Source organism: Colossoma macropomum, unplaced genomic scaffold (assembly GCF_904425465.1).
Source record: "Colossoma macropomum unplaced genomic scaffold, Colossoma_macropomum, whole genome shotgun sequence".
Classification (NCBI taxonomy): domain Eukaryota; kingdom Metazoa; phylum Chordata; class Actinopteri; order Characiformes; family Serrasalmidae; genus Colossoma; species Colossoma macropomum.
In genome coordinates this window covers 16,802,201-16,815,133 of record NW_023494808.1, presented here as the reverse complement: position 1 = coordinate 16,815,133, position 12,933 = coordinate 16,802,201, and the positions used below count along the sequence as shown (strand labels likewise).

Below are 12,933 nucleotides of genomic sequence, written 5' to 3'. Positions count from 1 at the left end.
TTTTTAACTGAATACATTTTAAATTAACAATGTACATTTGTGAGCAGTGAATACAAACAGATTTGGTTTTCATTTTTCAAGGTCATTATTGACAGAAAAGGTAGGTAATACAGTCTCCATAAAGTAGCTGTTTCCAAAACAAAAGATTAAGAATTTCAGTTATTTAATCATGTTATGAAGACACAATCAGTAAAAGCCACAAGTGCAGTCTTTGCAGCTAACTCAAAGCTGTCAAATAAAAGTCCACTTTCCCCTCGTAAGGTTCATAGATGTTCTGATAAGCAATGTTGTTGGCCATCACCCTGCACTGAATCTTTGCATGCCTCTGGTTGATAAGGTCAAATTTCACGGCCACCAAGGGATTCACGTAGGTTGGCTTTGAAGGAATACCACATAAATAAGTCAGTGCTGCTCATGTACAGATATGTGAATATGATAAAACAAGCTGGAAGGTGCTTTACCTGTGCCAGCTTGCCATAGTATGGAAAGTACGATAGGTCCATTGTCCCGTTTTCTGGGTAATACACATGCCCACGGACATTCTCTTGACCTTCCTGTAGACGCAAGAACATTTGCCATTAATCTTATCAGAACTAGTATACAGTGCTGGGAGATAAGACTTCTACGCTGGTGTTGGTGTCAAACACACTTTTTTTTTTTTTTCCTCAGATATTTTTTGATAGATTAAATAAAAAGGTTAACATATAAAACTGGTGTCTGGTTTACATTTACACTCAAAAAAAAAAAAAGGTACGAAACTGTCACTGGGGCAGTACCACTCTTGTCACTGGGGTGGTGTCCTCAAAGGTACATCTCAGTACCTTTAGTCAGAGAACATAACTGCACCATAATCCATTGAAATGATATTTTCTAAGTTGTCCCGACTCCACACACCCCGTCTCATCTCCAGCTATTGTGTTTTAGTGTTCTGTTTTAAAAAATTAGGTTATGAAAAGGGTACAAATACGTACTTTTCACCTGGAAAAACTTATTTAAGGTACACAATTGGACCTTAAAACCACTGTTGTACCTTTGAGGGAACATTAACATCGTCTGTACTTTAATGATCAATAAATGTACCTGCACAGAACCATTGTTTTTAACAGTGTACAGTACTGTTTGTGGTTCCCTTCGGTGTCATTTTAGGAGAAGCGTAACAGAACAAAACAGTTCAATAAAAGGATGTTTGTAAGACTGCTAAGAAGCATGGGGTTATCAATACTTAAATGTCTTCTGATATTGTGATAATTTTTAAAATATTGTGATATTGAATTTTATTAATATCACCCAGCGGTACTATTATTCATATAAACGTATGTCTACCATTCATCTGTTTTATATGATTTTATATTATTTTATATATTATATTCCAAACTCACCAGCACAGTGCAGTTAACATATGGGGCCATTCCTGTTCCGTTGTTTGGTAGGAAATTGATGACCTGAGAAGAACAATGAGCAATTACTTGCAAGTCCTTAAAGGCAACCTATTAGAATGTTTCTGCTTGAAACAACGTACCCTGTTCATCTTGATGATTACACATGGTTGGGCAGTCGTGTAACCGAACGTGGGGTCGTCGATGCCAGAGCAGTTACCCAGTGTGCTTTGGTAGAAAGGGCAGGACCACTTCGTATGTTTGGGAGCATCAAATTTGGGTTGGAAGAAGTACTTGCCGGAAGTACAGTTGTGATAATTACAATGTTCCTGTTTGGTGTCATTGTAGGCTGAAGTGAAGAACAAAAGGATGGACTTTAGCTTCCATATTCATCTTCATTTTTGGCTTTCACAGTCATTTTCTCTTTTTGGATAGAAGATACATACGTTCAAGGAAGTGCTGAAGACAGCTGGACATCTTCATCCAGCTGTGCTTGTCTGACATGTTGTAGGTGAGCTCTAACACCTCATCATTATACATGTCTGGCCAAACCATTACTCCTACAAAAAGAAGAAACTTCATCACCATGAAAACACAAAAATTGTTCTCTTCTTGAGTAGTATATATTGTTAGTTTGCTAACCTGGAGATTTTAATCGATCCTGGTAGACGGGATAATATGGATCCACTGTGTACATGAGTACGTAGATGGACAAGGAAAACAAGCCTGTCATCACCACATAGAAAGCCAAATAGTACGAGCTGATGTACACTGTAATAAAGAGTTGAAAACATGTTATGAATACAAAACCTATCAATCATGTGTCATATGTTATTGTTGTGACAGTTATGGCCAGTTTCTTTTGTTCATTTAGTCCCGTTTGTGTCTAACTGCTACTTTTTTTATTGGTAAGTCATGAGCAGTGTTGGAAGGACAAGTTCACAATATCCTTTTCTGTAAATAATTGCTGATCTCTGGGTAATTTGTCAGTTGGTATCTAGAAACCCATAACCACCTTTAAAAGCAACAGATGGAGCTCTGCACAGAAAGGATATGAAAACTCATAACACTTGATTGCAATAAAGGCAGGCTTCAGAAATGATTCAAAATTAAGCCTAAGATACATGTCTTGAGGGACATAGAATCGCACCCTATGCCTGTTGTTCCTGGTGTCAATGAGTTATTAAAAAATACAAATTATTTAGCTGAGGACTTCCGTTACAGCTGACATTAGCACGACCAGCTTTATTTCTATTAAGAAATTTAAAACTACAAATTTGATTTTGAAAAAAAGGCAGATGAATATACTATACATGTTACGAATTATGTTGATATTACTTAACAATGTTCACAGTACTGCCTTCATTTCAAAATTAGATCAAATTAAATACGCTTTGTTTTCTTCGTGCAGACGTACCCCATTTTTCTGGCGTTCTACCCATGAAAGTTCCATCATCAGAATTCCAGACAAAGTGACCAAAGTCTTGACATCTTTGTCCACAAGTTCTCTTTTCCTTCAAGGTAGCCATGTTGAAAGTCTTGACTCGGAGTTACTAGATTGGAAGGAGCCTTACCAAACCTTGCAATGTTTGGTTTGTTCTAAAATGTGTTCTCTTTCATATATCCTTTCTTCCTCTCCTTTGGTCCTTCTGAGTTCTCTACGTTATGCGTGTACCAGGCCTGTGCACCTTTTTTATACCCAGTGATAAGGACTGAATTCACATGCATTTTTCTGAGCTGGACAAACCACTCACAAGTACTTTCGGTCATTTATTCGTGGAAGTGTGCAGAGATTTGTTATGGTAACCTTGAAGCAATGGACAAGGCCATAAACTTACCTCTTGGCTTGAGTTTGAGTAAGATCTTATTACCTTATCGCAGAGTGAAACCCAATACAACTCAGAGATAAACTTTTTTGTTTTAGATTTAACATTGACCACTGGAAGCAGATGCCAGAATCAGAGGCCACGTTTTTCTAATTGCAAGGTCTGCTCGCTTAAACGTTTTAAGAAAGTATTTGGCTTAGGACGAGGTAGAAGAAGCTTAGTCACATGCGGGTTCATAACCCCTTTGTAAGAGGTCTCTCAAGATAATCTACATGAATGGTCGAATGTTCCTTATAAAACAGTCATGCTGTTAGTAAATAATGTCATGAAGCATGCTAAAGGAAACACTTGACCAACAAAACGTCTTGCAGTTGTCTAGTTTGGAGTACAATAGTGATTATAGTATCACTCCTCTTCACTTAAAGAGTTCTGAAGGGTTAACATAGGGAAGGTATTATGGAGTTAGAGGATAAAGGCTTTGTGAAAGGTGTTGAGTCAGGCAGATCTGTGTGCACTGTGTGGCACAGGGCTAAGTCTCTCATACTGCTGTCCGCCCAAAGCCTCCAAGTGGATTCAGTGGTCACTATCCCCTGAGCAGTATTTGTCTGGCTCTTTTAAAGGCACATCTGGACTCCTCACTTTCTCCAGGATCTTGCATCCTGTGGTCTCTAATCCCACCTGTAATTTCTTGTTCGGATTTTGATGTCTGTTCATCTGGACTTCTTTCCTGCATCTCCTTCACTGGTACCCTGTCTACGTGGAGAGGAGCGCTGAGCTCCGATGCTCTCGCTCTGACCCAGTAAGGTTTGCCGCAGACTTGTTTTCTGGTCAACTCATTCCCTTTTCCCCCAGTTCATCTATTTAGGTCTACTCTCTTGCTTTGTCGCCATGGATATTGGCGGCCTCACCACAGTGGTAGCAAACTCGGCATACATTTCAGCTCGTGGCAGCTTTGATGGCACCGCCAACCCAGCAGCTAATCGGGACAAGAAGTTCCACTCCAAGCTTAAGCTGCCCCACATCACAGTATGTGAAGGCCTTAGGGAGACCCTGGACCTCCAGTTCAAGAGCATCTGTGTTGAACAGCCCATTGGCAAACGCCTGTTCCAAGAATACTTAGAGACAGCTAATGAATACAAGGGGCCCTGCCGCCTGTGGAAGGATGTGGAGGAGTATGACACAGCCGAGGATAAGGATCGTGCCAGCAAGGCTGCCAAGATCCTTCAACGCTACATGGAACCTTCAGCCAAATACTTTTGCCCCTTCCTGCCCGAAAACGACATCACCAAGGTGAAGGAGCGACATGAGGAAGCTTCAGATGACTTGTTTGTTGACATCCTGGCCTGTGTTCTTGACTTCCTCAAGGAGGTTCCCTTCACCTTCTACCTGGAGACCATGTACTTCAAGAGGTTCTTGCAGTGGAAGTGGCTGGAGATGCAGCCTGTAACTGAGGAGTGGTTCCTGGACTTCCGTGTGCTTGGCAAGGGGGGCTTCGGAGAGGTGTCTGCCTGTCAGATGAGGGCCACGGGAAAGCTGTATGCCTGCAAGAAGCTAAACAAGAAAAGGCTGAAGAAGAGGAAAGGCAATGAGGTGAGAATCATATGATTTACAGTGGTTTATGTTGACCAAATGAGTGAAGACATACTGAAACAGTGTCACTGCTGTTTGATAGTCTCTGCAGTACCATCGAATTCACTGCCATGTTCAACAAATCCTGTGCGAGGCTGCAGTTAATTGTTAATGTTTACATCAAACATTGCCTCTAAACTAAGTCTGCAGAGTTGTCGGAGAGGGAAATAACTCATGCCAGGACTTTGAGGGCTACTCATTCTCACGCACTGACCTTTCCATTGCGTGGTGGCAGTGCCTTTTATAGATAAAATCATTATTTTAGAGCATTCATCGAAGAAGATACAGCTTCTGTTAAAAGACACCTTTGCATAAACACATGATCAGATATTTTCTCTGATTCTTCATATATTTAATTAATTGTTTAATTTACTAAATGGCTCATAGACCAAAAGCCAAATAGTCTTGTACTACCGGAGTCTTTCACCTTCAGCTGAATGTCATAGTTGCCCAGATTAAAGAGCTGCTTAGTTACATAAGGCACACTGCTATGGATTTGAATGTGGCCTGATATCCTGTTATCTAAGTGTCATTAATTAAGCCCCTTCATGGTATATTACTCTTGTATTAATGTAATATATTTTTGCAATCAAACCACTTGGATCAACACATTGAAGATATCATCCACATTCAAACCCATAGTAGGAATTTGGATTATTTTGAGCATTTTTAGACACCAGTTTGGATTCTAACTCAATATATAAGATCAAAAGGATGATCAAAAATAAAAATGACTTGAACTGTGATGTATGTGAATAAACTATTTTACCTTGTAAGGTTTTAGGACTGGCTAGTTAGCTTTTAGCTGCAATGCTACATGAAATAAAAAATCTTACAAATAACACCATAAGTACTAGCGTTGGTCATGTTTTATTGGCATAAAATGCTAGCAGAAATATGCAAGCAGTTAGCTTTGTTGGGAGCTTTGCTAGGAAGGAGTTAGCGCATGGTATTAGACATGCTACAGCATTAGCAACTGAGCTCATTATGAAGTGCCAACTCCAACACATTTAAATATGGAACAGATTTATTCAAGAAGTCCTGTACACAAGGAAGGAGGATATAGTTGGCACATGGAACAGACACTTATGACATAATGAACATGTCTACTGGCCATGTGCCAGAAACATTGCATAAATTACCAAAGAATCAAAAACAATTTTGCACTGTTATACGCTTTATAGCTTTGTTTGGGAATTGAGACTAGTTATGTAGAAATTAGCTTGAACCTGTGACCTGCAGCATTGTAACCAAAAATGTGGGAAATGGCCTGAAGTACAGCTTCCATGGCAAAAAGCAGAATCACTACTGTCTTAGAATTTAGAAGTTCTTCTAGTCCTTCTAGTGTAACAGCCTTTGTTCCCCTATTTACATGTACACATTCCTACAGTGGTGTGTAGAATAGCCTTAGCCTCAACATTGAGTAAAACATCCTGTTATTCAATTAATTAATTACTTAAGTAAAATTACTGGTTTAAAGAACAACTTGTGTAGATGCAGGGCCACCCATAAGGGGGAAAAGGGGAAAGCTTTTCAGGGGTCCTCCCACTAGGGGTTCTGAAAATGTATTCTGAAAGCAAGACAGTGGAGGTTATATATGTCTATAGACTTCAGGGGAATGGGGGGGCTAGATCTCCACCCCTTGTTTTTGTTTTTTGTTTTGTTTTTGTTTTTGTTTTGTTTTTGTTTTTTTAGAGGGGGGCAGCAATGTGTTTCTACAAACGTAAGAGGCCAAAAACCTCCTCAAATACTGAGTTACTCAAGAACTGCAGTGCACCTTCTTAGTATATCGAGCATTGATCAGCATAGGCACTGAACTTTGTTAACCTCTGTTCTTCTGATGCACTCTTGGTCCAAACATCAAATGACAAACCTCAAAAGACTAAGGTGTAAAGAATCACAAAGCAATTAAATTGAGCACAAAAAAATATTTAAATGATTAAAAATGTAAAAAAAATTCTGTCCTCAAATATACTTAAGTAGAAGTGAAAGTATTATCATGTGAAAATATGCCGGAAGGAACATCAAAATGTTACTTGAGCACATGTATCTAAGTAAACGTAACTGTTTAATGATGCTCTACCATATTTTGAATTTGCATGCTGTGGAAGAAACATCCCTTGATAGCTCTTGTTGGTCTTTCCTAGGGCGCCATGGTGGAGAAAAGAATTCTGGCTCGTGTTCACAGCAGATTCATTGTTTCCCTGGCCTATGCCTTCCAGACCAAGACAGAACTTTGCCTGGTCATGACCATCATGAATGGGGGAGACTTGAGGTTAGGATCACCTCAAATAAGGCCTTTGGCTACTTCCCACATTGTCATTATTATCACTATTACAATGTTATCATTGGACTAGGGCTTTCATATCCTAGTCTTCAAGAACCTCTGTTACACATTTTGTGCATTGTCATTTTTTAATACTGCTAATTAGCAGAGCCTTTAGGTATAGGGCAAAAAAAGAACTAGAATGTTCTCTGGTAAAACACTGCATTAGATCATATCACCCTTAAATTCAGTCACTTATGTACCTTTAACAAATGTGAAATTACACTTTCTTCACTCTCCTCTGCTTACTCTCCATTCAGGTACCACATCTATAATGTAGATGAGAATAATCCAGGCTTTGACGAGCCCAGAGCGTGCTATTATGCTGCTCAGATCATTCAAGGCTTGGAGCACCTCCATCAGAAGAGAATCATCTACAGGGACCTGAAGCCAGAGAATGTTCTTCTTGACAATGAAGGTGAAAAACACTGTTAGAACATGTTAGACACGGTTTAGGAAATGAGATAATGTCAATAATGTCAACAATTATATTACCTGGTAGGTTTGGGAGATGTGACATTTAAGCATGTTTTTGCCAAAGACACACACAAAAATGACAGGTACAGTACACAGAGTCTTGCGAAGACTTGCACTCACGATATCAAAAAGGCAGCTATGATTGTTCTGTTAAGTATGAGTACAATCTCTGACGTTTGTTTGACAATGTGCTGATGTTTGCTGATGTTTGTTCTTAGGTAACGTGCGTATTTCTGACCTTGGCTTGGCTGTGGAGTTAGCAGAAGGCCAGGAAAAGACAAAGGGCTATGCTGGCACTCCAGGTGTGTTGTGGAATATTAGTTGTGGTACTCTCGCAACCTCTTCTCTTTGTACTGTGAATGCTAATTCTTCTTTGGTTGATCTTTGATTCTTCGTGGCTCAACTTCTTGTTTGCTACTCATATTGTATGGCTTTTGAGGCCAAGCTGAAAAAAAAATACATTTTTAAACTCACCAACCAGTGCTTTAAATGTCCCATATAATGGAAAAGCAAAATTTCCTCACTTTTGTAAGTAATAGAGTAGAATGTAGAATAAACAAATTATAAAAGAAAACAAAGCATTTACATATGAGCGCTGTCAGAGCAAAACCTTGAATATATATTGTTTTTCTACATAATTTGAAAATGCCAGTGGCCATTTATAAGGTGTTAAAACTTCATGTTATGCTGACCAATAGAAATGGTCCATAATTACTTTACATGAAATACATGTACATGAATGTTTTTTTTCCATTCTCCTTTAAAGTTCTTTTTTAGAGATAAACACCTTTGTTCGAACAGTGGTGATGTATTTGCCAACACAGCCCGTCCATTCATGCTGAAGTTATATGGAGAAAGTGAAGATTGTTCTACAGTCCTATTAAAGTCACCTGTAGTTTAGGGTTATGACTGAGCATTAATAGATGGCCAAAAGCAGTGATTCTAGTGAACTCAATACGTTTTTGGTAATTTAAGTAAGAAATTTTTTCCCTTAAGCATTAACACCAAGTGTTATGAAGCCCTTTAAGTTAGTGGATGAGAACACAGCTGACTTTTGATCTTTGCTGTCTGAATTCAGGGTTCATGGCCCCAGAGCTGCTGAGAGGAGAGGAATATGACTACTCTGTAGATTACTTCACTCTTGGGGTCACTCTCTATGAATTCATTGCTGCCAAAGGTCCCTTCAGGACTCGAGGAGAGAAGGTAACGAGCTATGCTTTGGTCCTATTTATTGCACAAAAAGACTGTTTAAGACTGTTCAGTCTAAGACTAAAACTTTTTAGTTTTAGAATGGTTTTAAATGCAGATTCCACACTGACAGTAGCATCGGGTTCAAGACCAGCACCTGGAAGGAATAGTTTAGTGAAATAGTTTGGTTTAAAGAAATAGCTTGGGGAAAAATCGAACTTAAACAATTACTACTTACCCCAGATGTAGATCAGCCCAGTGATGTTCTGTGTTTACATTTTGTGTCATTAGAGTAGCACTGGAGCTACAAAGCAAACTTTTCTATGTGATGTAGCAATATATCACCAAGTTTTAGGCAGGTATTTACATAAAGGTTTTAAGTGACTGTTGACATGTAGTTTTAGGACCGTTAGCCTCATAGCTCCAGCACTACCAACTTCCAACTAAAAAAGCACAATTTGGACATTAATAATGTCTTGGCTGATCGACTGCATACTGGCTAGCCAAATACAACAGTAAATCAAGCGCACAGACAGTGTGATGATAGAGTGTTATAGAACTTGTAGTAGTAAACTATTCTCAATCTACGCTCTTATAAAGGGTTTTTAAAGGTTCTTTAGTAAAGTCAAAGGTTCTGTGTAGAACCATGAGTTGAGAATGGTAAAATGGTTCCTCAGATTGATGGAGAATATATATGGTTCTATATAAAACCTTTCTGAAAACAGTTCTATATAGCACCAAAAAGCGTTCTTCCGTTGTTAAGATCTCAAGCTTGTAACAATGGGAGGACGTTTCTGATGCTATATAGAACCATTTACATATACAACACATTCTCCATCAATCTAAAAAACCAGGTCACCATCCAAAGAACCCTTTAAATGTGAAGTGGTTCTAAATAGAACTCATGGTTCTAAATAGAATTGAACTAACTAAACTAACTAAATTGAAATAACTATAGAACCCCTGAAGAACCATCTTTTTTAAGTGTGTAATGCTAGTCTCACCATTTTATTTTCATTCGCCACTTTGCTTCTAGTGTTTGTAATGTATTCTCTCCAAAGTCCTTACAGGAAAGTCTGTTCACTCATCTTGGCAACAGGCATCATTTCCAGTATAATGATTTTCCTATCTGACCAAAAATGAAAGCCAAATGAACATCTCAGAAACGTATTTGAAATCAGTGGAAAATCCTACTGCTCTCTTCCCCCACTTATGCTTTTATCAACAAGCTGGTTGGCTCTTTTAACTGAAGGGTGAGACTTTGATACAGCTGCCGTGTTGAGCATTTCAAGATATCCCATTTCTTTTTTGTAATGTCTCTGATTCTCCCTTCACTCTCAGAAAAAGGTACTAAACTGTCCGGGGCAGTACCCCTCTTGTCACTGGGGTGGTACCCTCAAGGGTACATGTCAGTACCTTTAGTCAGGGAACATAATGGTAACATAATCCACTGAAATGATAATACAACCTAAGTTGTATTAACTCCACACACCCCATCTCGTATCCAGGCTTTTTATTTTATTGATCTGTTCAATACGGAAAAACTTATTGAACGTACATAATTGGACCTGTAAACGACTGTTGTAACTTTGAGGGTACATTAATGTTGTTTGTACCTTGATGAATGTAAAATGTACCTGCACAGACCATTTATTTTTAACAGTGTATGTTTCACCCAGTAGAAAGATGCCACCAAATAGCATCTTAAAAAATATGACACAATATACCATCATTTCAAAAATGCCACTGTAGCAGTCCCTGAAGATTTGAATTTCGTCAAAATAGTCTGATGAACTGATGAACACGTTTATTAATGTGGCCAGTAAGAAAAACTGAAGAAAAGCTATCATCAATTTGTTGCTGACCTTTAAGCTTACCTTTTAACTTTTTTCCCCAAAGCCTTTTACTGTAAAGGCATCTTTTATATTCAAGTTTGAACCAAATAATTTTTGATTTCTTGCAGGCAAAAACAAAAGCATGCCCTCTCTCTTGCACAGGTGGAGAACAAAGAGGTGAAGAAGCGCATCCTGAATGACCCAGTAACCTACACAGAGAAGTTCAGTGAGAATGCCAAGTCCATATGTGAGGCCTTGCTAGCCAAGGAGGTGGACAAAAGACTGGGCTTCAAAAACGAGACTTGTGATGAGCTGCGTGCCCACCCTTTCTTCAGCAGCATCAACTGGAGAAAGCTTGATGCAGGTATGAACGTCATAACGCTTTTGGTATAGCCCAGCTCTGTTTTGGAGTTTCTGTTGTTCAGGCTGAATTGTCTTATGAAGTTGAGCCCCGAGCCTTGAGTCTATTATTGAGACATACACTACTGTGGCTGGGTTCTGATATGCAATAGCAATGAAAATTTTCATGTTGTTCAAAAACAAATTTCAATAAGCAAGCCCTTATCAGCACACAGAGTATGCTTGTTCCAAAAGATGCTGATTTGCTGTTTATAGTACATTCGTGCTATTGGTTTGAAATTTAAAAGAAGTTATAAATAAAATTTAAGTATTTTTCAGAAATTCCAGGCATTGATTTTAGTAGTGGTATTTTAAAAGTTTGAACAATACTCAGCCCTTTACACTACTGTTTAAAAGTTTGGTATCACTTGTCATATTAATAATTTGTATGAAGTTTAGGAATGACTAGAAGCTATTAAATCATTAAAAAAAAAACATTCTTTAATTATGCGTCTATCGTAATTGCTTGTAGGGTTATCTGCCTTGAGATTTGTTCATCACAAATACAAGGCATTTGCGGTATTAATTTTATAGTTATTCATTTTATATGCTATTAACTTCATTTTTATGCAATTATTATTGTATTGTATTGTTATATTATACCTGTATAATATATAATATGTTATATTATTATACCTGCATTTTATATCTGCAACAAAATTGTTTTCGTGTTATTTAAAACACTGATTCCATTCCTTTACCCTTGCACCAGCAGCAACCACTGATTCTCTTCTTTCTGCATCTTCCAACTGGTGCTGTAGCGCCACCAAATTCAAGCTGCTACAACATAAAAACATGAAAGACGCTCTTTAGACCCAGTGTTTGGTTTGTCCATTCTGGGCTACTGTAAAAACATGGCGGCCTCTGTTGGAAGAGGACCCACTACCTATGTAGATATAGGGCTCATTCTAAGCTAATGAAAACACAATGGTTGGTAGTTACAGGTAGTTACATACACTAATGAAAACATGGTTTTGTACCCCCTAAATCTTACACACTGCACCTTGAATAGATGCATGCAGTAAACAAAAAAAGACAAATTGTTAATTGTAATGATTAATTTGGCAATTAATTGTCAGAGGCCTAATGGCATTTGATTTTCTACTCTAACTTGTCTCTCGTCTCTCACAGGAATTCTGCCACCCCCATTTGTCCCTGATTCAAAGACCGTTTATGCCAAGAACCTTGATGACGTGGGTGCCTTCTCCACTGTGAAAGGGGTCACCCTGGAAGACCCAGATAAAGAGTTTTTTGATGAGTTCGCTTCTGGAAATATCTCCATACCTTGGCAGGAAGAGATGATTGAGACAGGCATCTACGGCGAGCTGAACGTGTGGGGTCCTGGTGGCACGGTGCCCAATGACCTCCGGCGTGAGTCCATCCTGGAGCAGCCAAAGTCTTCCACCTGTAGCATATCATAAACACTTCCATCCGAAAAGAACTTTTTCCCCTTCCCTCAGTGTTCTCTAACTGTGTTGAGGTCATGGACACGCAGTGATTCAGGGATAAGGTTACTTTACATCATCATCACTAAAAGAAGACTTTAAAAAAAGGTTTTAAAAATATTAATGGTGGTATTGAGGTCAGCCTATATTTGTGTTAAAAATTATGTATCTTTTTCTTTTAATGACCTTCAAAGCAGGTTCTGCAGTGCTGAACCAGTGAGCTTGCCTGTCCTCTGCTATGAAATAAATTCTGTAAATCCTTCTGAAGCTTTTTAACGGAACTGTGTTTGGTGAGAAACTTCTTTACTCATTATTCTGAACATCCAAGGATGAAAACGGATCAAAGAAGGGAAATTCTTACCAATTTTTTCATTGTCATGTATTGTTACATTAAAGCTAAACCTGGTTTGTGTTGATGAGTGATGCTTGATC

General features: G+C 38.6%; 2 protein-coding genes across 2 annotated transcripts; one reads left to right on the top strand and one right to left on the bottom strand.

Annotated features, from left to right (window-relative positions):
* Positions 1-217: 217 nt before the first annotated feature.
* LOC118798088 (potassium-transporting ATPase subunit beta-like) lies at positions 218-3,064 on the bottom strand. The gene is made up of 7 exons (XM_036557426.1): positions 2,794-3,064; positions 2,019-2,147; positions 1,823-1,936; positions 1,520-1,725; positions 1,380-1,442; positions 462-554; positions 218-376 (listed from the first exon to the last, which is right to left on the bottom strand). The coding sequence occupies exons 1-7, from the start codon at positions 2,903-2,905 to the stop codon at positions 218-220; spliced, it is 876 nt and encodes a 291-aa protein (XP_036413319.1). The 5' UTR covers positions 2,906-3,064.
* A 1,026-nt stretch (positions 3,065-4,090) lies between these two features.
* Positions 4,091-12,477, top strand: grk1a (G protein-coupled receptor kinase 1 a). Its single transcript, XM_036557423.1, has 7 exons — positions 4,091-4,792; positions 6,979-7,106; positions 7,418-7,575; positions 7,853-7,936; positions 8,713-8,837; positions 10,820-11,021; positions 12,188-12,477. Exons 1-7 carry the CDS (start codon positions 4,091-4,093, stop codon positions 12,475-12,477), a joined length of 1,689 nt encoding a protein of 562 aa, XP_036413316.1.
* Positions 12,478-12,933: the final 456 nt, after the last annotated feature.

Coding starts and splice junctions, on each gene's coding strand:
- LOC118798088 (XM_036557426.1), bottom strand. CDS start 2,905: ATGGCTACCTTGAAGGAAAAGAGAACTTGTGGACAAAGATGTCAAGAC. Junction 1,726..1,822: donor TCTTCAGCACTTCCTTGAAC/GTATGTATCTTC, acceptor TCTTCACTTCAG/CCTACAATGACACCAAACAG. Junction 555..1,379: donor ATGTTAACTGCACTGTGCTG/GTGAGTTTGGAA, acceptor TTGCGTCTACAG/GAAGGTCAAGAGAATGTCCG.
- grk1a (XM_036557423.1), top strand. CDS start 4,091: ATGGATATTGGCGGCCTCACCACAGTGGTAGCAAACTCGGCATACATT. Junction 4,793..6,978: donor AGAAGAGGAAAGGCAATGAG/GTGAGAATCATA, acceptor GGTCTTTCCTAG/GGCGCCATGGTGGAGAAAAG. Junction 8,838..10,819: donor TCAGGACTCGAGGAGAGAAG/GTAACGAGCTAT, acceptor TCTCTTGCACAG/GTGGAGAACAAAGAGGTGAA.